This window comes from Hyperoodon ampullatus (genome assembly GCF_949752795.1).
Source record: "Hyperoodon ampullatus genome assembly, chromosome: 6".
NCBI lineage: Eukaryota > Metazoa > Chordata > Mammalia > Artiodactyla > Ziphiidae > Hyperoodon > Hyperoodon ampullatus.
In genome coordinates, this window is record NC_136919.1 from 21,944,809 (window position 1) to 21,971,007 (window position 26,199).

General features: G+C 51.1%; 1 protein-coding gene across 2 annotated transcripts; it reads left to right on the forward strand.

The window, feature by feature from the left end:
• Positions 1–321: 321 nt before the first annotated feature.
• Positions 322–25,894, forward strand: TMEM8B (transmembrane protein 8B; the record flags this gene model as incomplete). Of its 2 annotated transcripts, XM_079707104.1 has the most annotated exons (13): positions 322–847; positions 5,340–5,529; positions 5,908–6,115; positions 12,051–12,184; positions 12,476–12,744; positions 13,353–13,678; positions 16,660–16,753; positions 16,911–17,034; positions 17,123–17,265; positions 17,479–17,657; positions 24,347–24,493; positions 24,627–24,743; positions 24,994–25,894. In XM_079707104.1, the coding sequence occupies 13 exons, from the start codon at positions 322–324 to the stop codon at positions 25,327–25,329; spliced, it is 2,793 nt and encodes a 930-aa protein (XP_079563230.1). In that variant the 3' UTR covers positions 25,330–25,894. The 2 variants fall into 2 exon arrangements, with proteins under 2 accessions (XP_079563230.1, XP_079563231.1); XM_079707105.1 differs by lacking the exons at positions 322–847; positions 5,340–5,529; positions 5,908–6,115; positions 12,051–12,184; positions 12,476–12,744 and having other exon boundaries at positions 13,361–13,678; positions 24,998–25,894.
• Between the last annotated feature and the right edge of the window lie 305 nt (positions 25,895–26,199).

The window sequence follows — 26,199 nt, forward strand, 5'->3', positions numbered from 1 at the left end:
GGCCAAGTTAGAGACCAATAGAATAGGGCCGGGGGCGGGCTTTAGTAAGAAGGACCAATCGAACTAATCGGGGGGCGGAGCGTCATACGACGTTAGGCTGAGGCCGCCGCCGCGGGGCCTGGTTATCGCCCGTCCAGCGCAGCCCGGAGTCGCCCAGGCCTGAACTCCTACCGAGGTCCCCGGCCTGGCCCCAGCAGGCTCGACCCCGGCCCCGGGCCCGCGAGGACACCGGAGGTCACCCCCCGGGGGTGGGAGCGGAGCCGCGGGTCAGCTCTGCGAGCGCCCGCGCTGGCCTGTCCGGCCCCGCCCCTGCCCCGGGCCATGGCCCAGTCCTTGTCCCGGTCCCTTTTCCTATCCCGATTCGGGCCTTGGCCCCCGACCCCGCCCTCGCCCCGCTTTCCACATAGGTTCCAGCTACGGCCTGGGTCCCAGCGAATGCCCAGATCCGGGTCCCAGCTCAGGCCCCCACTCCAGTCCCTGGCCTGGCCCCCATCCCAGCGCCTGCCCCTGTTTCACCTCCTTTCCCAAATCCCAGCCCAGCCCTTGTCCCAGACCCATTCTCAAAATTTGCTTAAGCCCGGGGCCCAACCCTTGCCCCTCGTCCAGTCCCCATCACAGTCCCTCCTTCTATCACATCCCCTACCCTTGCATAAGTCCCAATGCCCAGCCCAGCCCAACTCTTTATCCCAGTCTTTGCCCTCATCTCTGTGTTTACCCAGGTCTCTCCCACCACCCAGCCCTCTCTTTCATACCCTGCCCCTCTCGCAGCCTCGACTCAGGTCTGGGCTCCAGCTGCCGTCAGCCTTACTGCTGCTGTTGCTGTTGTCTTTCCTTGGCCCAGGGGCTGGTGAGTGCAGAAGCAGGAAAGACCGAGGCAGGGATGGGGTTCTGGCAGGGAGGGGTGGACTGGAGGGATTCAGGAGAGGTGGGACCTGGGCAACTAGATCACTGGGGAAGAAGTGGAGAGAAATAAGAAGTCTTGCATAATTGAGAGGAACTGGCAGGGTCAGAAGAGTGGTAGCTGTGGGCTTGAGGCTCAGCAGGTGGCTGACAGAGACTGCAAGGCTTCCTTTTTTGCGGTCCATCTGGACTCCACTCTGACTCTTGTTTTTCCAAGAAAGTCTTGAGTGCTTTGCACCTGCTCATGAAGTTTGGTGGGGGAGACATAGTCCCTCAGCAGAGAGCCTCTAGTCCAGTGTGGGAAGATTTGGCCTAAACCTTTGAGGAACTGGGCATGCCTTAAAACAGGGTTAAGAAAGCAGTTTTGAAAATAACATGCAGCAAATAACAAAAAAACATGGACATGGGTTAGTTGCCATTATAATGAGTTTTCTTCTTGTAACGAGTTTCATTCATTGGAGTTTCATTCCAAATAAGCTTGATTTGCTTAGGAATAATTCCTGACACTTTTAAAGCAGGGTTGAAACTCGGAGACTATCTTACAGATGGGGAAACTGAGGCTCAGCAAGAGATCAATTTGCCCAAGATCATACAGCTTGTCAGTGGCAGTGTGGGGCTAGAAAAAGATTTCCTCATTCCTACCCTATACTGGTGTTTTTTGTTTTAGTTTCTGTTTTTTATTTTCATTGCAGTATGTGCCCAATAGGAAAACAGATCCAAGTGCAGAAAGGCTCAAAGCACAACCTGTCCTCTCCCCTGTCTTCCCACAAGGGGGCTTCATCCACAAACTATCCTCACTTGTCAGTTGTCAGCCCAGGGCCACCATCCAGTGAGGGAGTGATTCAGACAGGAGAGGGAGATAGCCAACTTCCTAATGGGTGGAATGTGGGAGGGTGGGGGGTCCTGGCCATAGGATATGTGCTGTAAAGATGGCCCCATAATAAAGGGTCATCATGGCCCCAACCCCCAGCCATCTCTGGCGGGTGGCACTCTAGAGGTGATGGGGATGTGCTTGAGGAAGTCTTTGGCAATAACAAGTAGCAGAGCAGCTGGGGGTGGAGGGGCTGCGTTTCAGTGAGCTCTGGGGCCCTTGTTCAGTGTACAAGCTTGAGGAGATCAATGCACACCAAAGGTCACTTCCCCTGCAGAGATGTGCAAGCTCTATGTGGATGCACACTGGTATCTGGGCACTTATGCGTCTGTGTGTGTACCTGAGGGATCTGTGGGAATGCTGGGCATGTGCAGTGTGTGTATATGCTTGTGTGTTGGTAAGTGTAGGCGCATGTCTGCTGTGTGCATGTGAGCCTGTGTGTCCTTAGTGCCTGTGTTACTGTGGGAGGGGGAGGTACATGTTGTGGCCCATGCATGTTCCTCTTTAGCTCTTCTTGCCCCTCCTGCAGACAGATCACTGAAGCGTCACCTCCAAGGGGATAGTTCCCTGTTGGAGGCAGTGTTGGGTGCCTCCCACAACATACATGAGTAATCCATCTGCCCCCAGCCAGATTCCTTGAGGGGCTCAGTGTTGGTTACTGCTCAGTGTTGATTACTGCTGCTGGTAGATCAGGCACTCAGCAGAGGCAGAAGGCAGGTCAGTTTTTCAGTTTGAGTGAGGGGGAGTCCATTCTGTCAAGCCCAATTCATAGCTTCTGTCCCTGCCACCCCAGCATCTTTGTTTATGAGCCCATTGAGCAGACACTGGGCTGACTAAGAGAGGAGGGTGATTGACAGCCACAGAGCTGTAGAAAGTTGAAAGATGTGGATTAAAGCATGATTGCCCAGAAGCAGTTTCTGGTGCTTTGGGAGGATTATAATGAGGGTGAAAATGAGCACTGACTAGGTCCCACAGCAGGCAGGGCTGCCCTGAGTGCTGTTACTAGTCACTGGCCTGCAGGGGTGCTCTGTGACCTGGTGGTGATGAGAGGTTCCACCTGAGAGACTAGCACTGTCACAGGACCGTGATGGCACAGTCGGTCTCAACAAATCCTTGCGTCTTTTCCTTGGGCTTGTCTGACTGCAGTTGCATAACCCAGGCATGCCTTGCCATTACAAGAAATAGCCTTTTGTTCTACTGAGTGCTGTCACTAGAAGGGCCAGCCTCAGCCCGTGTGTATGCATGCATGCGTGTATGTGTGTGTGTGTGTGTGTTTTTCAGGAGGTGATGGAGAATCACTCTAGCCTCATCTGGAAGCACTGGCGCATCCAAGGCAGGTTCATCTGAGCTTGGTTAGGGCCTTACTTGTGCTTCCTCTGGGACACAGCTCCGTAGGTCCTGGTGAAACCCAAAACCAAAGCTTGGAGTGAATGGGGCTGTGGATGCTTTCTCAAACATCTGCCCTCTAGGCTCCTCCCAGCATCCCCAGCTTCTTTTACTCCCTTTTCCCACCAGGCTATTCTGTGACTTCTGTAGCCCCTAGCCACTTCAGGGTGGCTTAACTAGTCCCCCAGTTCTCCAGGCCATGCCCTGTTCCTTTAATCACAGGGCTCTTTGTGCACGTCTGTCTGTTGTTTCCTAAAGGTCATTAGCTGCTTTCATCACCAGCTCTCTGAGAATCTGCACTGGGGGCCTGGCCAGCATTTCTTCTAACAGTAGCAATGACCCATCTGATGACCCGTACCTGGTACCAGCTTTGAGGAGAAGGAGCCCTTCCCTAATTCCAGCAGCGGGTGCTCCACTGCTCTGCTTTCCTGTAACAATAGTATCCGGGCCATTCAGCTCTTAGCTTTCTGCCTCCCAGTTGTCACAGCCAGGGCTCCTAGGAAACCTTTCTTGCTCATCCCTTGGTTCATTTCCCTTCATCCCTCTTTGATACATCACCACTGCCCTGTGAGTGCTGCTCTGTGAGCCTCTCTGGTTCCTGAGCGGTGCTCAGCTTGCAAGGTGGCAGGCCTTCCTTGTTGACAGTTGAGAGTGACCATGTGGCCTGAACTGCACAGACTAGTCCTTGGGTATAACCGTAGCTTTTGAAGAGCACAGGCCAGTCTAGGGCTAGTGACCTCCACCTATATAGGACGGCTCTCTGCAGGGTGACTCAAGGTTGCTGAAGTTCAGTAGGGCCAACCTTGATCCGTGTTCCCTCCTTCAGCAGCCTCCTTTTCCAGATGCTTCTTTCTCTGTTATTTCAAATGCCTCATTTTTGGAGTCACATCTCCCATCTCCAGAGGGGGACACTCTCAGAATAGGCAAGGCCTGTGGGTATTTCCTACGGGGCTGAAAACTCTGCTTCAAGTTTTCCCCTACCCACTGCCCCTACTCTTGTTCTGAAGCTGCTTGAGTTCCCAACCTTCTCATCTGTCCTGGGGGCATCCTTCTGGGCTTCGCTGGGGCTGGTCTTAAGTCTCCAAAACAGTCAGATTCCCCAGAGCTTTGCCTGTCATTTGGGGCCCTCTTCTATCCGACTGAGCCGCTGGGTTCTTTGCATTGTTACGGCAGTCCTGGTCCCTATGTGTTTGCTTGGTAGCTGCTTACACCAGACTTTCCTGCTCACTGGGCTCTGCTCCTAACAGCCATGATCAGGTATCTTGGCATTTCGGCTACAGAGGGCCGCTTTCTCCCCACCTCCCACCCCAGCCTCGTCTGGATATGAATATTCCCAGGTGGTTTGAGATTCCACTGGCTTACCAGTTGACTGCCTCACTGGGCCTCCCTCCAGGAAGCGCCCCCAGCCCCTCCTTCTGAATCCCAGAGACCCTGCTGGCTCTCCTTTCCTCCTCTCCCTGGGGCTCTTGTGGTGGCCTGCCAGCTCCTGTCCTTGCCTCTGCCACCCAAGCAGGCCCCTTGCAGCCTCACCACATTTTCCCCTCCCCTCTGCCGCCCTGAGCCAGTATACAGACAGCTCTTGTGAAGCTTCTGAGAGTTTTTATTGCTCCTGACCACAGGGGAACAGAAAGGGGAAGAAAATAAACAAGGCAGTTTCACAGTTCCATGCTGACTCCCAAGCCCACAGGTGGAGTTCCAGGCTGCTCAGTAGCCTAAGAGTCCATGCCAGCACACACACACACACACACACACACACACACACACGCACGCACGCACGCACACACATGCACACAAACACATGCGCGTACACGCACGCACGCGTGTGCACCATCCACAGCCGTTTTGTTAGGCTTGGTAAGAGGAGAACAAAGGCTCCTAAGTGAGGGGCAGCTGTGGGGTCCTCAAAAGGGTCCTGGTTTTGCATGCAGACAGATCAAGGTTTGAATCCTCAGTTTGGTCTAGCGTTAAGCCTCAGTTTCCTTATCCGTAAAGAGAGGTCATTTTTCCCAAGGTCACTGTGAGGTTGAAAGCAAATGATGGCGAGGGCAGCATGAGACCCAGTTCCCGGGCAGAGGAGAGCCTTTGTTGAGTCGGTGCTGTGGGTGAGGCAGCTTGGTGTGCCTGGGGCTTGCTGGGAATGGCCTGTCCTACTTTGCTCCTTTCTCTTCCGCCTGCTCCCCAGGAGGCCTCTTCCTGACTGACTACTCCACCTGCTCACCCCGCAAGCTGAGTCCCTTCCGCTCCTTCGCCAGCACCGAGCTCTTCCACTTCCATGTTCCCGAAGACACATTCCTGGCCGTGTGGAACCTCATCATCTTCAAAGAGCAGGGGGGAACCTTTGGGGACCACTGCCCAGACCAAAGTGTGACTGTGTGAGCGTCTGAGTTAACCTCCTGACCCCCGCTTCCAACCCCAGGCCACTTTCCAAAGGAAAATGCCAGTTTAGGAGTATCTAAGCTGACCTCCTGACCCTGACCCCTGACCCTTGTCCGGATTGAAGTGTGACTGGCTGAGGGCCAAGACCTCTGTCTCCTGACCATTCCTGGCTACTGTGTGACTGTTTGAGCGCCCGAGCTGATCTTTTGCCCCTTATGTTCTGACCCCTGACCTGGAACCACTTTGTTGTGTGGGTCGGTAGAGGGAATCCACTTGTTTTACTGGTGATAAATGACAGTTCTCCTTTCTTTCCCCCGTTTTCCATGTCCCACCCCAATGCCTGCTTTCCTCTTCTCTTCATTCTGGTCCCCCAGGTATTTCCGTTCTGGGGCACCCCCTGTCATCAATCCCCTGCACACACACTTCCCAGGGGACACGGCTGTGCCTGGGGTTTTCTCACTGACTCTCAGCTGGACACTTCCCAACCGCACCTCTGGCATCTTTAACGTCAGCAGCCCCTTACCTGGGGACTGGTTCTTGGCTGCCCACCTGCCCCGGACCCACGGCCACATCTCTGTCAAGGTGGGTTGATACTGTCCAGGGTAGGAGGGGCCAGAGCTGCTTCTCCACCTCTGGGCTACCTGGCACACCAGGCTTGTGCCAGGGTGGGCAACAGCATAAGGGTGGCTGGCGTGGGGCATAGCTAGAGGTCAGCAGGTCACCTGGTGGGTCAAGACTAGTCTTGTTCTACGTTTTGGTTGGTGATAGCCCCGCGGACTCTTGTAGGCTTTAGCCCAGTCGTTAGTCCATTTGGGAGTATACGTTCCTCTTCTATCATAATTTTAGCTCCTGACACCTTATGGAAGACAGTAAGAGAATACTCTGGGGCAGGGAAGCCTTTTCCTGTTAAGAAGCGGCTTTGGGCGACTGGCATCCAACCTGAGTGTTGACGCTCTTTCCCCCAAACATCGGCAGTGATTTCATAGAGCAGAGTTTGTTAAAGTCTCCAGTGTTGTAGGGTTGAGGTCAAGCTGCTTCTCCATTCTGGTTTGGAGGGGAAGGAAATGCTGCAGAGTTTTCCTGCCACTCCCAGGCACTGGGCAGGCTAGACCTCTTCATTACTGTGAGAGGACCTGAAGGTTTCTTGCTCCTGTCCACTGGTGGGAAGGGGGGTGGGATGCGGTGGCCATGTCAGAGTGGGATGGCCACGGGTGTGGGGTCAGTGGTAACGGCAAAGGGCCAAGCGTGAGCTGAGCAGGATTTAAAGAACAGGACGTGAAAACAAGAAAGTGAGTAGGGTTTGGCCACTGAGAATTGGGAGGGGCAGAAATTCCCAGTCAGGTGAGGATTTGACCTGGCCATCTCTCTCCAGGGTGAGTTCCTTGAGGGCAGGGGCCCCGGACTGTGTCAGACTCCCCTCTCCTCCTCCTGCTGAGGCCCAGCATTCAGAGGTGTTATAATGCTTTTGAATGAGCTGAGAATTACACAGGGACAAGTGTATGGGCACTGCTGTTGTCAGAGATGGGAACTCAGGCTGAGGGAGCATCTCGAGGCCTCAGTGATAGGCCAGTTTTTCCTGAGAGTGATGTACGGGAGAACCTCCTCTGCAGGCCTGGGAGCCCTCTGGGTGAGAGCATGTTGTGAACTTGCCCGGAAGTGGCTCTGGGTTCTAGGTTCTTGACTCCCATCAGAACCAAGCGTTCTTCTATTAGGAGGAATGTCTTCTTAGGTCTTTGGCCAAATCCCAAAGAGCCTGTTCCTGGTCCCAGCTCTGATTCTTGACTCTCTTTGTGAGAAGAGAAAATCTTTCTGAAGCCCTGCTGTAGTTATCCAACAACCTTTCTGACTGAGCAGGAGGAACCTGGCGCCTAGGCCTGGGCTGGGATTATGGGAGCTGAAGCCTGGTTAGGAGAGGTCAGAACCAGGCTTGACGTGCCCATTTGCATCTAGATATAGTGAGTGGGGCCTGGGGAACTTGGTACTGCAAGCTGGAGCCCTACCCCGTAGAGATCCCTGGGGTGTGGTGAGATTAGAGAGAAGAGGGCACAGTTACCCCTTGCCTGTGACTGGCAGCCATGTGTGGACCCCATGAGGGATGGAGCTCTCCAGTCAGGCCTGTTCCAGAGGTTGGGGGGCAAGATCTTCTTTGTGTTTCCTCTAAGAATTTGATTATCTTCTGGAATCTTATATGGGGCTGTAGGAATTCTTAAGTTCTCTGGTTAATTCCCTAGAATCAAGCCTATGGCTGGGTTGTCCAGAGCATTTCTCCAGGGCTCCGTCTTCTCGGCTTGCCTCCTCCTCATCCCATCGTCCTGACTTCCTATAAGGCTTGGCCAACACAGGAAGTTATTGTGGGTTCAGGGATGTCCTTGGGTGGGGACTGAACGGTCCCAGCGTAAGAAGGCAGCAATGTTCCTCAGCTTTGGGGATGAGTTCAGGCCTCCCTTCAGACCTTAGTCTTTGAGCACCTGCTTTGTCCCAGGCCTTGGGTTGGATGCTAGGGACACAGATAAATAAGATGTATACTAGTGAGATACAGGAGGTATTTTAAGAGGACAAACTCAGGAGAGGTGGATAACTCAGCTTGGTAGTGTGGTGGGGAGTTGGTTTTAGGAAACTGTTAGGAAGTGAGACCTGCTGTTGAGAAAGCAGGGAAGGGCATTCCAGGTGGTGGGAGTAGCATGGGCTAAAGCTTAGAAGGGAGAACTGAAGTGGTTCAGTGTGGGGCAGTCGTTGGGGTGAGTGAGGGAGCTGGAGGGGTGAACAGAGGCCAGATCAGGAAGGGCCTAGAAGTTTGAACTTTATCCCGAGAGTGAGAGGGAGCCTTAAGAGGTTGTAAAAGGGAAGTGACTTATCTGGTCCAGGCCACTCTCCTGGGCTGTGGTCCCACACTTCTGCTGGCCTCTGTGTGTATTATTCACTACTGTATTCCTAGCGCCCAGCACAGAGCCTGGAACATGGTGGGGGCTTGGCAAATTTTTGTTGCCCTTCTGCCATCTTCTCAAACTCATGTTTCCAAAACTGATCTCATTTCTCCTCCTTTCCTTTTCTCCTTCTTTCTGTCAGCCTCTTCTGTCTTGACCTGTGCCCTCTATCTCCTTACCTTTCCTGTGTGGCGCATGTGTTCCTCCTGTGGTGTCCAGCTGCCAGTCTGCCCTGAAGGGCTGCCCTTTGGCTTGTGGGTAACATCTGGCACCCAAATGGCTTATTAGGGGAAGTTCTCCAAATGTCTGGGGCACAGTTCTCCTCGAATGCTTCCTCTTCCCAGCTCCAAGATTTGAAAGTAAGTGAAAGCAGATAAAAGAATGAAAACAACAATAAGGAAAGAAATGGAGCAGATTGTACAGAAGAAAGGATTCAGTTGAATCCACCCGCTAGGACCAAGTGTGGCTCAGTATCTCAGCTGAAGTGGTTCAAATCTGCTAACAGTCTTCCTTCTGTTCTTCATCCTCCTTCTAAATTATTATATTTGTATTTCAAATAGGTAATATATGCACCTGGTACAACATTCGAAAGGTACAAAAGGCATACAGTGAAAAGTAAGTCTTCCTCTTCCCTTTGTCCCCTTTCAGTCCCCACGTTTCCTCTCCAGAGCTAACTAGTAACTAGCTGTTACCTAGTTCCTTATATTACTCTTTCCTTCTTGAAACATTTTCTCCTCTTGTCCTTGGTGACTTTACAGAACTGTCCGGTTTTCCTCCTGCCCACCGCCCACTCCTCTGTCTCCTTTCCTGGCTTCTCCTCTGCTTGATCTCTTCACGTGTGGTACCCCAAAGCTTGGTCCTGGGACAACTCCTTTTTATTTCTTCATTCTCTTGCTAGGTGTCTCCAGCACAACAGTTTTAAATACCACCTATAAGTTCATGTCTTCCAGGTGTATTAAGTGAGTCCAAATTTCTTTGAATCTCAAACTTTATATCTAGTGACTTACTTGACATCTCTGATTGGATGTCTAAGACCAGTCTCAAACTTAGCAAGTACATATCCAAACAAAGCCTCAAGTCAAAATCTCTTTAATTCCTATTTCACTTCTCCCAGTCTAAGCCTCTTTGTTCTCTAATCTTCTTCTCAGTAAATGGCACTGCCATTCACCAGTTGCTCAAGCCCCAAATTTAGGTGTCATACTTGATTCTTCTTTTTCCCTTACTTCCCCACAACTAATCCATAAAGAAAAAGTATTGTTGACTCTACTTCTAAAGGATGCCCTGGATGCATCTACTTCTGTTTCCACTCTTAGCACACCTTCGCTTAGTCGTCTGCTGGGCCACCACAGTCATCTCCTAGGTGGTCTCCCTGCTTCCACTCTTGCCCCCTGCCGTCTCTCCAGTTCTCACCTACTTCCATGTTGATTGGTGCTAGCTAACTGTGGGCCGGGGCTGTGCTGAGTGCTGGAGTATTCCCACAGAGAAGGCCAAGATCTTTGGGCATCTTCAGTCTGCAGGCCTCACCCAGAGGCTCAGGCCTTACTAAAGAAACTCAGCCCACCTATACTAGGATAGTCTAGGCATCAATCTAAGGCCTTCCACCCCAGCTTCTTTCAGATTGCTTCTCACTCTCCTCCTCACGTTTGGCCCTCCTGGTCCCTCAAGCTGCCTTGCTTTGGCTCTGTTCCTTCCAAGACCGCTGATGTTGACTGAGTTTGGATTTTCTCACTTGGCTTCTGCCGTGGGAGCTCTTGAGGACCTGACTTCTGGTGCCCTTTCTGTGGTTCCATTACAGGATGAAGGTCCCTGCTGCACCTTCCCTGGTCTCCACTGACTGAATGCTCCCGTCCACAATAAGGGAGGTGTTAGACATGCACATTATACAGTTTAAGGAAGGAGCACATCTTAAATAGAGAGGTCATGTCCACTGATCTTTTAGTTAGGGCAACAGCAAGCAAAACGTGGAAGAAAGTGTTTCTTCCCTTTGGACTGTATAGTAAGGACAGGGGCTGTCTCCCGAGTGTGAGTCCCCACCCTTAGGACTTATTCATCACAAGATTATTGCGGTGGTGATTCCTACGTTAGGAAGTGGGGTTGATGAGATAACTCGTGAGACTATTTCTGGTCCTTAGGGCTTGACACGAAAGATGAGGGACATCTGCTTTGGATATCAGAGATGGAGGTCTCTGAGCAACGAGGTGGGTTCAGGAGCTCTTTGAAGGGACCTCTTTTTGACACCTGTTCTTTAACTCAACAGATATTTTCTAGCACCTAGTATGTGCCAGGTGGTGTGCTAGGTATTGGGGGTGCAGTGATGCAAAAGGTACAGGAAAATTCCAGGCAGAGGGTAAGGAGATATTCCAGCCTGGCATCCATCAAGGCCCCCTTCCAACCTTGTGGAGCTTTGCTACAAGTCAGCAAACAAACAAACAGACAAAACAAAAAAAAGTCAGCAAACAAGCCTTGGCTGGCTTTTTCCGTGGCATGGAACTCAGTGGGATGTCAAAGCCTGGAATTCTTGTCCCAGGTCAAGGCTAATGGTATGTCTCGGTCAGAATAACCACATAAGTGAACAGTGGCCTCTAGTTTATTGGGCCAGCATAAGACCATTTGTCCAGAAGATGAGAGAAGCCTAATCAGGAGCCCCCCTCCCCAGAACTGCTAGAATCGAGGGCCCAGAGAGCTGCAAATGCCACAGAAGAGGAGCCGGAATTAATGGGCCCATCCTCACTGGAGATGCTGCAGGGCCAGAGTGGTGTCCCCCCAAGTAGAGAAGTGTTAGGGATTTTATCCAGAAGAGTAGCTTGGGGAGATGTGGTGGTTCTCCTCCAGTGGCAGAGGAAACCCAGACTGAGGCAGGAGGAGCAGATGTATCTGTGGGCCCCTGAGGCAGAGCGGTGGTTGGGGGACAGAAGATAGGCTTTGGCTTCATACAGGTCAGAGCTGCCCCCAGCTGGGTTGATTCGCTTATTCATTCATTTATTCAGCAAACATTCATCTGTGAGGGGTGCACTTTACTTTAGGCTCTGTGTCTGGGGGAACAAAATAAGACCAGGTTCCTGTTCTCAAGTTACCTGTAGTCTGGAGGTCCCTTGGGAGGCAGAGTGGCTCTTCCCTGGGGGTGTTAAAGCAGAGGCTGGACAAGCACTTGGGAGGGGCAGGTGGACAATAAAGGAAATTAAAGATTCGGATGGCGGAAGCGGGGAGGTTTGGACTGGAAGCCTTTAAGGGGCTTTCTAGTGCCCTTCGAGTGCTAGTGTTCTACGTTCCTGAGGGCTTGGTGGGGGAATGAGGTGGTTTGAAATTACCTTGAGGGGCTGTCCAGGAATGCTCAGGAGGAGGGGTTACTGGAGGAGGGGTAGGGAAGGCCTGACTGTCAGGAGGGGCCCAGTTTTGAGTCCCTAAACCTCAGTCAATGCTGAGGATCCCAGCAGATCCTGCAGACCTAGGAGGGACCCAGAGCTTAGAGGACTGTGGTCACAGCCCCAGAAGCAGGAGGGCCAGAGGAGGTTTGTCCTCCGCCTCAGCAGGCTGTTCACCTTCTTTTAGTAGCACCTCGCTCTCCCCTCCTGCCACCCCTGCTTGTTTCTCAGGGTCTCCAGGATGAGTGTCAGTACCTCCTTCAGCCGCAGCTGATTGTCCGGCGTTTGTTGGACGTGGCTGTGCTGGTGCCTGGGCGACCCTCCGAGCAGACCCTCTCCCTCCACAATCGCTCAGCCCTGTACAAGTAAGTCAGATACTGCCCCACACCGGGCCCTTCCCGTGTGTCTTCCCCAGCCTCAGCCTACCTGCTGATCTTCCTCTCCCTCTGGCCAGCCTGGACTGCTGAGCCACCCAGACTCTCAGGGCGGCTCCCACCCCTGCCTCCCCCTCTCCCAGCACAGAGGGGAAGGCCCGAAAAGGCCTCCGGTTCTTCCGTCCCCCACCCCTCCCTTCTTCCCAGTGTCTCCCTCATCCTGTGTCCCTCTCACCTCTCTGTACCCTGTCTTTTCTCACCTCCAACCTCCCCCCTGCCCAGGGTCTTTGTGCCCAGCTTCACTTACAGGGTTTCAGCGCAGCTGGTATGCGTGGGGGGCCGTGGGGCATCCACCTGCCCCCTGACGCTGCGCCTACGTCCCAAGGCCCCACCCCTGCACAACTCAAGCTCTGTGGCCTGTGGAGGTGCCTCGGTATGCCAACTGGAGCTGGCACTGCCCCCCTGGGGGCACTGGGTCTACGTGCGTGTGGAGACACCATCCCGGGGCCCTGTCAGGACCGTCTGCTTCCAGCTGTGCGTGCGGTTGCAAGGTCAGAAGCCCCACACCGGCTCCAGCCACCCAGCTTGTGTCGACTTCTGTGGCTGGGAGGAGGCAGGCACAGTGGCTGTGTTCACTGGTCCTCGGCCACGTCCCTACGACCTCCCCGGCCCAGCCCAGGCTCCTTTACTCGCCAAAGCCCTCCCACTTGGAGCTTCAAGTCATTGGAAGACCTTCAGATCTCTTCTTGGTACCTGACTTGGGGCTCACTAAGGGACCTCATTACTCTCCTTGATTTAATCTCTCAGTGTCCTGGCGTAGGCAGGGGACAGCTAGGACTTCTGGGACATGGTCCTTGCCAAAGCCCTTGCAAGTCAGTGAGAGGGTCCATCACCTGTTTCAGCAGTGTCCTCACTGCCCTTGGGGCGGGAGAGATGACCTTGAGTCCCTCCAACATGACATTCCATTAGCTGTGACCACTAGGAAGCCCCTGGACCCTGTCCTGTGACCTTAGATGCCAGACGCCAAAGGGACATTCGATTCCAGTTCTTAGCCTCCCCACCCTTTGTTATACCCTGTGGGGCTTAAGATCCGGTGTGTGGTGGGGCTGCAGGGCTGTGAGGGCGGCAGGCCCCAGCTCTGATTTCCTCTGCCCCACAGAGTGCCCACAGCCCAGCCTGTCCCGTGCCCTGGTCCCCGGAGCTGCCATGAACATGCCCCAGTCACTGGGCAACCAGCCACTGCCCCCAGAGCTGTCATCCCTCGGGGCCCCTGCCGAGGGGCCCGGGGCCACATCCCCACCTGAGCACTGCTGGCCAGTGCGCCCGACGCTGCGCAATGAGCTGGACACCTTCTCCGTCCACTTCTACGTCTTCTTTGGCCCCAGCGTGGCCCTCCCCCCTGAACGCCCAGCCGTGTTTGCCCTGAGGCTGCTGCCAGTGCTGGACAGCGGAGGCGTCCTCAGCCTGGAGCTCCAGCTCAACGTGGTACTATTTGTGGAGAGCAGGGAGGTCGCCCTTTGGGGGAACCCGAAGGGGAAGGTGTCGGGGTGAAGGGGCCCTTACCTCCTCCAGGAAGCCTATCTAGGTTGCTTTCACCTTTCATGGTTAGAGACCATGCCTCAGCCCAATTCTGGTCAACAAACATGCCCTGAGGATTTACTACACATGGTCTGGGTCAGCCAGGGCAGCTGAGCGGTCTGGATTTTCCCAGTTTTATAGGCTTACCTGCCACTCACTAAGGGCCTCTCTCTATGGCAGGTGTTTACTTTTTCTTGCTTATCTCCTGTGATGGGGAGCTCACCACCTCTTGAGGCCACTCTGATTGCTAGAGGCATTCTTGGCATTCCATCAAAGTCTGCCTCCATGGATTTTTACCCACTGACCTTTGTTTTGCCCCAGAAGCTATATCCAGTAGTCTACCCCGTCCTTCTTTTTTTTTTTTAATAGACATTTTTCAGAGCAGTTTTAGGCTTACAGAAAATTGAGGAAAGTACAGAGAGTTCCCCTCTTTCCCCACACAGTGTCCCCTATTACTCACGTCTTGCATTAGTGTGGTACATTTGTTGCATCCCTATCCAATTTTAACAGCCCTTTGGATGCCTCTCAGCCTCGCCAAAGCTGAACAGCCTCAGCATCTTAGAGTTCTCATCCTCTGCTGTCTCCTCTGGTCATACTTCTGGTCATCATGCCTCTGAAATAAGTGATCCAAGGTGGTCTGACCTGGGTGGCAGGCAGCATTTGTGCAGCCTGAGATCAAGTTACCTCTTTCAGCTGCTGCCTCACACTGTGGGATCACCTGAGGCTTGTGGTGGACTAAGACCTCTGGATCTTTTTCCTTTTCTTCCTTTTTTTCCTTCAAAACAATTGTATACATTTACTTTTTTATTATAAAAATAATAGGATCACATATAAAGGCTTTGGAAAATAGAGGAAGACATCTCCATAACACAACTGCTTAGCTTTTTGGTATATGTCCTCCTAGTCCTTATCCACGTTAACTGATGTGTTTATCTAGTTGTAACCAAGGACCATGCACATTTTCATGCCCTGAGCTTGGTTCATGTGAACTGCTGCCAATTCCTATCTCAGATTTTTGCAGCACACTTTTTAACCTGAGTGGAAGAATTTATGTCCATCTTTGAGGCATTGCCTAACACTGGTTTGGACCTTGCCTCTTCACTGCTTTGTGTAATTCACACACTTGAAAAGCTGGCCTTCTAAACCTCTTGGTCATTATTTCCAGCACTGAACAAGACTGGGCTGAGGGCAGAGCCCCGTGTCAGGCCATTGGCAACTGTCTTGGGTTGGCGTTGATCTAATTATTTATCTACTGTTCCCTCAGTCAAAAATCCTTTTAACTTTACTATCCCTCAGCTCTGGGGCAGGGATCATTTTCCTATCACCCACCTGAGACCTGGTCTGTGTCTTAAGGTGGTATTTTATGGGACATGGCTCAGAACTTCCTAGTGATCCTGCTGGTCAGGACAGAGTTGACTCTTCAACCCCAAGATGTTCCTTATTTTCATACTCAAATTCTCTGACTGTGTTCTGGCTAAGACTGTATATGTTTTGTGTTTGCTTATTGCCATGCCTTTGGGCAATGACAGTGAAGTCTTGATTTGACCTTGAAACTATAGAGCCTATGTTACAGACCAGCCCCACCCATACTGATTCTTCCTCAGTATCCTGAGAGGAGAGGCCCACCTCCTTTGCTGCTTTGCCCTTTCTCTGCATTCTTGTCTATTTTCTCTAAAAGGCATCTGCTTACATTCCAGCCATCTGCATGCTATGACACTGCTGCACACCTCAGACAGCCTGTTCTATTTATTCTGAAAGGTATATTGGCACACCTATTCTGATCTTTTCCTCAAGTATTTTGATGTTTTCCCTTGGATCAAAAACTGGACATTTGGCTCAGAGAACTGCATACCTAGAGAACATTTTTTCTTTGGCTCCCACCAGAATGGCTTTTGCTGAAAAATACTTTGGCATATGGCCCTGGGCTTGCATTGAGGGAAGTTATGAACAAGTTGTATGAAATTCACTCTCGCAGCTAAGGATAGGGGGTGGGGCAGCACACAGTGCTTCTTTGATGTGAATTTAACTGAGAACCACCCTTTTGGGTGCAGTGCTTCTCCTGAGACTCTAACTTTTATCTTGTGGACTCACAAATGTGGTAACTCACGTTTCCTTCTTTGCTTTGGTTGCTTGGAAGTCAGCAAATACATGGCCCACATCTAGGGACAGATTTGTAAATTTCCCTCATGTATTTATTTTATCCTGTTATATGTATTTAATAAGCTGCCTCAAATCCTTCTTGAATGAGATGAGCTTATGGCATCCTGTTACCTTTATTCTTGTAGACAACCCTTTCCCTTTACTCCTGTGGATACCCAGTTTCTTTTAATCCCAGCCAGCTTGCTACATTTAATCCCGTAGGCCTTCTATTACCACTGCTCAGTACCTAGAATTATTTCAGCTGAGGAAGAGTGCATTTCTTTACATGCCTCCCGCCTTCAAGGCCCAGGTGAAGATGTGAAGATGACTGACGAACCTTACAATCACCTTTGTTTCCAACTAGTGTCTACATCCAGCAACAGTGGTCTTCCCCTTCCCCCCATCAAGCTAGATAGGACTGAAAAAGTGGGTGTTGTCTCTTGCCTGGACAGAATTTAAACAATTCTTCCCAAAGAAAGGATTCAGAAGTGGCCTTGCCTTCTCATCAGTCTTTGAAAGATCTCTGCTCTGGAAGATCTGGTGTTTCCCAGTTTTTCTGTTGTAAGAACGAGGAGGTGAGGGGTGGGGAGGGTGCTTCCGTGTGGAGAGCACCTGCAGGAACGGGGTGTCCAGTGAGGGCCTGGAGGGGTTTCTGGGGAGAGGTTAAGAGGTGGAGGAGTCTGGCGGGGGGCGCTGGTGGGAGGACTTAGAGGGTGTGGCCGCCTCATCTTTATACCCGCCCTGCCCAGAGCTCCCTGCGCCAGGAAAATGTGACAGTGTTCGGATGCCTGACCCACGAGGTGCCCTTGAGCCTGGGGGATGCAGCAATGACTTGTTCCAAAGGTGGAGTGAGGAACCGGGGAAGGAGGGGGCGCTGGAAGTCGGGGGCAGGGGGGTGGGTATGGAGGAAGGATGGGCTACGGCGTCTGGGAACTGGGGGCAGGCGGGTGAGGGTTCTTTAGGTCCTGACCCCACACTGACTCCTCCCTTCTCCCCTCAGAGTCCCTGGCCGGCTTCCTCCTCACGGTCAGTGCCACCTCCCGAGTGGCCAGGCTGCGAATCCCGTTCCCGCAGACGGGCACCTGGTTCCTGACCCTGCGCTCCCTGTGCGGGGTGGGGCCTCGGTGAGCGGGGCGGGGCGGGGCGCGGCCGGGCGCGGCGGGGCGGGGCGCGGCTGCGCCAGGGCCCGGTTGATTGGCAGTTTGTGCGCAGGTTCGTGAGGTGTCGGAACGCGACGGCCGAGGTGCGGTTGCGCACTTTCCTTTCCCCGTGCGTGGACGACTGCGGGCCCTACGGCCAGTGCAAGCTGCTGCGCACGCACAACTACCTGTACGCGGCCTGCGAGTGCAAGGCCGGTGAGCCGGCTGGGCTGGCGAGGGACCCCACACGGGGCGGTCGGGAGGGAGGCGGCAGCCTGAGTAGCCGGGTTTGAGGGGGGGCGGAGTCAGGGTGGGACCAGCCTCCTCTGGCATTGGCGTCGGGCTTGAGCAGAGGCCGCCAGCGGAAGTGTCCGCTGAAGCCCGGGCTGCCTTCTCATCTCTTCCACCCTGTGTCCCTCCCATCCGCAGGCTGGCGGGGATGGGGCTGCACCGACAGTGCGGATGCGCTCACCTACGGATTCCAGCTTCTGTCCACGTTACTGCTCTGCCTGAGCAACCTCATGTTTTTGCCCCCCGTGGTCCTGGCCATTCGGAGCCGATATGTGCTGGAAGCGGCTGTCTACACCTTCACCATGTTCTTCTCCACGGTATGCGGTGGCATCTGTGTCCTCACCGAGTCCTTATCCATGGTGGTGGGTGAGAGTCTACATGTCCACCACGGGGTATGGGGATGTCTACACCTTCATGGTAGAGAATGTCTCCTCTTCACTGTACAGCAGTGCTTCCTGACCGCTTCATATCATGGCATGCGAACATGATAATTTATATAAGGCACATTGGGATATATGAGCAAGGCTGTTTGCGACTTAAGATAACAGTCACTGGAGACAGTGTGGGGTCTCCAGCGACCCGCACCCTGCCTGTCCACTCTAAGGGCTGAGGGGACCTTTACCTCAACACACTGGCTGAGAAACTCTGACCTACAGTTTGGAATTGTGTCTGTACAATTCCCCTGAGATGCTACATCTAGGGATCTTTTCATCTCATCCCTGGGCTCTTGGTATCTTGTGATGTACAGTGCCTGCCTATGAGCACTGCAAACATCTTAGATGGATTTAGACTTTTCCACATGTCTTAGCAACAAGGATATCACAAAAACCAATACATGCCTCTCTGTTGTCCAGTATTAATAGATCAGACATATATCCAAATTACAAAAATCCTACTTATCATCTAGGAGAAAGTGGGGGGCAAATGTCCTGAAACTGAGTCATGTTCTAGGGTCCTGGTTGTTTCTCCACAGGTGAGGAACAGTGGGCTGTAACCGAGCCATGTAGCAGGACCTTGGCCACTTAAGCTGCATGAGAACAGCACACCTCAGTTTTGTTTGGTCCCCTTTTTAGACCTGCTCTGACAATGCCCCACTCTGTTTTTATATTCAACATTGTTTCTCTCTCTCTCTCTTTTTTTTAGTTTCCAGATCCTTTTTATATTGTTGCTCACCAAATCCTCTAGCAACAGCTCTTTCACCAGCGCACTCTTGGTTATGTGCAGATCTAATGTGGTTCGCAATTAGTAAGAACACCTAAGTGTGTCAGGAGCCTGGAGCGTGTGAGGAGAGCATATCCATTCTCCTGCACTTCACAAAGCATCCTAGGCATTGGCTCCAGGGTATTCAGTATCAGATGACGTCTTATCTTCTGGATTTGATGGCATATCACCCTGAAAAGAAAAGACCTTCCCCTAGTAGGAACACTGGGGGAGTCGAAAGTGCCTGGCACCACATGCAGTGCTTCCACTTTCTTAAATAAGGCAGTAAGCAAATGATCAAGGAGAAGGTACTGGCTCTGAGGTGTTGCCTAAAGTCCTGCTCTAACTCCTGTTCTTTTTCCACACGTGCCAAAGTGTAGAGCTACTTGTGATTCATTTTTCACAGGCAGGTTTCCTGTTGTCACTCTTTCCTGTTCTTTATTTAGTTTAGACTTATTTCATTCCTCAGCAGTCTCCATTTAAGGACCCATCGGTCATATTGCAGGTATCAGCACCAGCATAGTAGGCGACAGTCTTCTTCCTTGCCTTCAAATCCAGGACAGTCTACACCTGGGAGTAGTGTGTCAGTTCCTACCCAGGGCCTGGGAGCAGACAGTAGCTTTGTTCTTCAGGAGTTTAAAATGCAAAATGTAAATAAGTAAAAAAAAAAAAGCAAAACAGAGCAAGCCACAAACCCAGCACTTGATTTTGTATATAGCGGACAGTTCAGATAACTATAACAGAAAAACAACATCTACTGAATACATGCTGTGTGTCAGACACTGCTCATCGAATCCTCCCCATAGCACTGTAATAATAGGTATTGCTATTATTATTCCTTTTTTGCAGATGAGGAAAGTTTAAATACTTTGCCTAAGTCCTGAGGTGAGTGGTAGAACCAAACTTTTCACTCAGCCTGCCTCCAGATCCCTCTCATGTAATCACTGAGCTGTAGTGTTCCCCTTGCATAGGGCAGTGAGCGTGCATTGATACATTTCTAACCTGACTTCAGTTTCTCAGAAGTCCTGGAGTATGTAGAAATACTAACGACCTCACTTTAGTAGTTTTCAAATTCTTAAAAGATAAAAAGAGCCAATCAAAAGGTCAGGAAATATAACCAAACCAAATACAAGAAATCACAGGGAAAATATATCAGACATTGCGGTTGTGCACCTCTGACTCATACAGTTCAAGCCACATGTCCTTCACAGTGCTAGGGGAGTCCTCATAATTGGATCCCAAAAGACCCAGGCAGAGCTGACATCCTGGGGCCCCTGCAGCCTTCCTTGCTGATTGCTGAGATCCTGGCTGCAAGCCCACCTCCTCATTACCTCTTCAGTTCCTCACACCAGCACAAGTAATTCTCAGTGGCCCTTGGCAAAATCCCATGACTGTTCCCAAGAGGAAACGGAAGCAGAAAATAAGAGAACAGCAGGAAGTTTCATTCTATCCCGAGTACAAATATTCTAATCTTTGTATGGATTGAATATATTTGTATCTTCAATTTTAAATTCTGTAGTGCCAGGATTCTCTGTTTTGGAGTGTTAGACAAACTGTATAGTTACGTTATAAAAGTATAAAATTGCACAGAGAAAAACAATTTAGGATAATTTTCCAAAATTACCTTGTAAGTAAAGAAATGTCCAAAGCTGAGGAAGGTGTCAAATTAGATTATACTAATAGAAGCTAGTTAGTAGTCTGAATTTCTTTTCTTAAATCCCCTAATCTTTCTGTGTTATTTCTACCACTTCTATTTATTGCTGATGACAAAAGGAATACTAATCTAAAAATTAGTCCACAATTTTCAGTGAGACAACAATAGTGCAATATATATATATATAATTTTTTTTTGCATAAGGGAAAGTTTATTAGTGTGGGGATATTCTCCCATGAATATACATGGCATAAAGTATAAGATAACTATAAGGTGACTAAAATTTACTGGGCACATACTGTGTGCCAAACATATAGGAGAGTATTCCAGACTTTCAGGGTAGAGTTTCCCAGGTGCCACTATAACTCAGCCTTCAGTAGCCCACTCCAACTTTCGGTTGAGCCAGTTGCTTCTAGGTGATGGGTAAATGGTTACACCAGTGAAATCTATGGTGGTGAGCAATTTGCTTTACCTCATTTACTACAAATTGTGCCTCCTGGTTAAAGATGGTGCTGAATGGGTGCCATGGCAATCGATAATGGATCCTGCTCCATGAATAGTAAAGCAGGCTGAAGCACTGCAGGCAGAAGAGACAAACATATGCCTAGAATATATGATGACAAGATGCTGTCTCCTCCGGGTTGAGGAGTTTCAATGAAGCAAGCTGCCACAGGTTGTTGGCGGGTTTCCCTAGCAAAGTGTGCCCCGGGATGGACTTTACTGATGGCATTTTTGGACATTCAGCAGTGACAGTAGCCAGATCAGGATTGGTGAAATGTAGATTGTGTTGTTTACCTCCCACTGCAGTTTTATTTATTTTTATTTATTATTTATTTATTTATTTTGGCTGCACCAGGCCTTAGTTGCGGCATGCAGGATCTTTGTTGCGGCATGCGGACTTCTTAGTTGCGGCATGTATGTGGGATCTAGTTCCCTGACCAGGGATGGACCCAGGCGCCCCTGCACTGGGAGCACGGAGTCTTACCCACTGGACCACCAGGAAAGTCCCCACACTGCAGTTTTAATTTAACTCTACCCCTAAGGGTTTTCTACAACCTTAATCTCTTTGACCTTCTAGTATACTTGTAGAATAATCAGTCATAGAAGATTAGAGAGATGATATCCCCCAAAACCTCTCCACTCCAGAGATGATCTCTCCATTATTCCCCACTCTTTTTTTTCAATGTAGAAATTCCTAGGAGGAAATCAACCTTCAATTAATTATTTTCTTAGATGTGTCTTCAATGTTAGGTGATTCAGCGTTGCTTTTTTCTGCTGGTATTTATCCTCTCTTATCTGAGATTGAAAAATTTATTACAAATCCCTCTTCCAGAAGTGTTTCGGCATTTCCTTCTATATACCTGAAAGTCAGGCATATGAAACAAGCGCTTGGTGAAGTGTGAAAGGTAAAATTAATGCTTTAAAATAAAATCCAAATCATAAAACAGTATTGGGTAATTTAGTGAGCAGTAGTACATATATCCGGTCTTGGAGGTAGAGAAATAGAAAAAGGCCAAAATATTGATTTGTTTAGGAACCAAATTAGTTCCCAATTAATCACATATAAGAGAAAGAATTAAAAAATAAACCTTTGAGGCATATTCAAACATTAATTCTAATACTGATATGGACCCACATGAAAAGTCCAAGTTTCCCAGTAAGAACTCATTTTCTCTATTTAATGATATAAAAGAGGGATTTATGTCCCCAAACTTATTGAACGCTCTGAAAAGCCTGGGATACTCACTTAAAACATGATAATTCCAGAGCAGTCTCTTCCTGAAGGGACAACATTCTTTACCTCCAAAGTGAAGGGAAAGAAAGAGGATAGGTACACAAGTTTAAGACTTGGCAGTTTAAAATGCGAAGGAATCAAACCCAAGGTTTCCCAGTGTCAATTAATATCCCTGAGTTTTCTTTTTCATTTTTCGTTTTCTAAACTCCTAGCTTGTCCCTGCCGTTACGTTATTCACCCTTTCCCCTCTGTTGGTTGAAGTTACACATTTTGCAATTTGAATGACTGGATGAAATCTTCAACAGGTTCAAAAGAAACATTAGCAATTTCTTTCTCATCCTTTGTCTCTCAAGACTAAACTTTTGAGTCTGTTTTCCCATCCTGTTGGTGGCAGCTCTGCATCTGGGCTGGCTTCTGTCAGCTTTCACAGAAGACCTACTTCAGTTTCTCACCTGCTTTCCCTAAGGTCGCTGCTGTTTCAGTGAGGTTGGGGTGTCATGGTTTGTGCTATGAGTTCGGGATATAGTGCTCCTTTTCCCTGAACTCTTCCTCCTGACCTCGCCTCCACCTTCTCGTTCTCAGCTCTGACTCATTCAAACAGGAGACTAGGTACTCCCATTTTCATTTTCCCCAGAAGTTACTGAGACCCCATGCTGCCAGTGAGTGAAATTGTGATATTGCTCCGCTCTCTCTCTCCTCAGCTGTGGGCTGGATATCCCTGCCCTCTCCCTACCCACACCCAGAGCCATGCCTCTGGAGGCCTGGATACCTGTCTCACTGAGGTCTGTAAGGCTGTCTCTCTTTTGGGCTCAGAGCCCTTGTGACGTAGGGTTGCCTTTTGATAGAATGATGAAGAAACTGATGTGGGCTGAAAGTAGTGCCTAAAGGGTCCCTCCAGTCAGTGATCAAGCCACTTCAAAGGCTACCTTTGGATGGTACAGCACAACCTTCCTGCCCCAGCTTCGGTTCAGCCTGATGCATTTCAGCCCAATCCTGGCAACTACACTGAGTTGTTTCTCCTATCAAGAGGTGCTCTCAGTAGCCATGGCTCCCTGAGGACCTGGGGTAAAGTGCAGGGGACAGAGGTCAAACAGATTGATTCACAGAATCTTAAGAGACTTTTTTGATCCCCTAAAATCTGCTGGCGTGTCTCAAACTCAGCTCCAATGAGTAGACTTTGGTCAAGTTTACATAGGTCAAAACCTTTTTCTTTCGCATTATAGCTTCATAATTTTTCTTAACCCTGCTTTCATTACCATAATAACCCATTCTTCCTGACACGGAGCAGGGGCAATGTTGGGAGATGGGAGAAGTGAGCATGCCACTGTGATGGTTGTTCTCGGTCAGAGCTGTTAGTCTTCAGAGACCTTGCCCAGTCTCTTTTCTTTGGGTGGGCTCGTAAGGCACATGATATAGAAGGAAGCGTGTTCCTGCATCTCCGCACCAGATATTCTTGAAACCATCCATGGCCTTAGTGTTTAGCATCAATAAGTACTCAAATTACCTAAATTCTACACAGAAGTTCAAAGAAAGGTGACAGCAAATGTTCCAAGACAAAATAAACTTGAACTCAGGTAATCCCTGGGTCACTGTTTTCACAATAAGGGAATGCAGGCTGCCAGAGGTCCTGATAGCATTATCCAGCGGGGCACAGGGATTGCGACCACAGACCCAAGGGCTGATAGCAGAGCTTGGTTCCTTAATTGGAGTACCAGTATAGCTTGTTCCAGTTCCACTTGTGTCCCCTGCCCCCCACCTTTAAGCTCCTCAATACCCTATTCTTTACTGTGTTCCCCACAGTGTAGGGTAGGTGAGCACTGTCCCTTCCCTATGTTCTTCCCGTGCTGTAAGGTGCCATGCTCTTTTCCATGGCTTTAGGGACTGCCTTTTTTCTTACTGTCCCCCCGCCTTTCCCCCATGGCATTGGGTGGGAGAGGATGCAGAGGACCAATCAGTGCAAGGTCTGAAGGTGAAGCATAACTCAGAGTCTGAGCTAACAGACAGGGCTTGGGGTCTGGATTGGCCAAGAGGCCAGATTCCAGCCTCAGAGCTTGGGCCAGGATTACAGGTGGGACCCACACGAGCACAAGGGGATACAGGCAAGGATTGGCCTCAGCTTGAGAGACCTGGATCCCTTGGCTTGGTGCTCCCACAGCACATTCCAGAAGCAGGAAGATTAGGAAGGTGAGGACGAGGGTCAGGGCTGCCAGATACGTACAGCCTAAGACACAGACCGGGCCTCCCTACCACATTCTTTTCAGGGGTGGGGAGTTGGGCATTTCCCAGTTCTGCTCAGTCTGTGCCCTCTGACCTCCACTTTTCTGACAGCAGCACGCCACCCCTATGGCCTCTTTCTCCAGTTTTGTAGACCTGGACCTGCCTCAAGTTCTCTCAATGCCTGTCCTCTCTTCCTCCAGTTCTACCATGCCTGTGACCAGCCAGGCATTGTGGTTTTCTGCGTCATGGACTACGACGTGCTGCAGTTCTGTGACTTCCTGGGCTCTTTAATGTCCGTGTGGGTCACTGTCATTGCCATGGCTCGCTTACAGCCTGTGGTCAAGCAGGTCAGTCCAGAGTGGGCCCTGGGGGACAACCATAGCCAAAGTCTACTTGAAATCCACTTCCCGATCTCTCCTGGGGGCATTGCCAAGTGCCTCTCGCCATCCCGGCCCAGCCCCTGGAGACCTCTTTCTCTAGGTGCTGTACTTGCTGGGGGCTATGCTGCTGTCCATGGCTCTGCAGCTTGACCGGCATGGACTCTGGAACCTGCTTGGACCCAGTCTCTTTGCCCTGGGGATCTTGGCCACAGCCTGGGTAAGGTTGGGAGGGCTGGAGGTGGGGAGGTCCCAGCAGGACTTGGGTGCAGGGACTTGGGTATCTGGTTCCCAGTTTAAGGTGGGCTTGGACCATGTCGTCATCACTGTGCTGCTCACAGCGCTGCACTCCAGTCTTGGCAAATGCCTTCAGGTCACCACCAGGGCTCAGGGGAAGCCTGAGAGTGACCAGCAGTGGCTTGGGTTCCAAGGCCTCTCGTTTCTGAGCCCCACTTCTCTGCCTCCCCCAGACAGTACGCAGCGTCCGCCGCCGGCACTGCTACCCGCCCACGTGGCGCCGCTGGCTTTTCTACCTGTGCCCAGGCAGCCTTATCGCGGGCAGTGCCATCCTGCTCTATGCTTTTGTGGAGACCCGAGACAACTACTTCTACATTCACAGCATTTGGCATATGCTCATCGCTGGCAGTGTGGGCTTCTTGCTGCCCCCTCGTGCCAAGACTGACCGCCAGGTCCCATCTGGAGCCCGGGCCCGGGGCTGTGGTTACCAGCTGTGCATCAATGAGCAGGAGGAGCTGGGCCTTGTGGGCCCAGGAGGGGCCACTGTTAGCAGCATCTGTGCCAGCTGAGAGGGGCTTTGGGCTGCCCTTGGGGAACGTGAACTCTTGCCTGGGTCAGAGAGCCCTACCTTGGGTTCTTCCTGGGAGCATGGAGTCCTCCCAGGGATAAGAGACAAGTTGTATTTCTTGAGGACATGGAGTCTTTCTTAAGGACACGGAACTCTTTCAGGGACCTGGCACACTTCCCGAGGGCCTGGAGTCCTCCTGCATCTTCAGGACTGGAGCCCGTGCAGGGCCACAGAGCCCCCTCAGGACCAAGGAGTCCCTCCGAGGGGTGTGGAGCCCTTCCCAGGGTATGGAACCCTCCCGAGGACATGGATTCCTTCCCTGGGAGACCAGGCCCTCTTAGGACATGGCGTCGTTCCTAAGGAAACGGAGTCCATCCTGGGGAAGCTGAGTCTCCAGATCTTCCCAGCAGCTCAGCAACTCTGGGCTCAGGCTTCCTTCCCAGAGGCAGCATCTGGGCTGGGCTGTGCTGGGAGGGGGATGCAGGACAGATGGGGCTGGGACTGGGGCTGCGGTGGCTGGTATCCTGAGTTGATGCAGGTGGAGTCTGGTGTGTCTCCAATGAAGTATTTGCTGGTTCTGTGCTGCCTTTTTTTTCCTGAGGGAAAGGGTGTGGGGAGGGGAGGGAAAGAGGGACCCTGAGACAATCAACGGGTGACGGAGCCCAGCTGGCGTGAGCTGCTGGAGCTACTGTCTGAGGCTTTTGCCCCATTGTGTCAGGCTGCAGCAGCTGGGAGTAGGGAGTTGTGTGAGTGTGTGTGTGTGTGTGTACTTGCTGAGATGATTTCAATCAGTGAGACCTCCCTTGTGGTGCCCACACCCAATAGGGAAGGAGGCTAAGGGCTCAGGAAATTGGACTAGTGGGTACAAGTC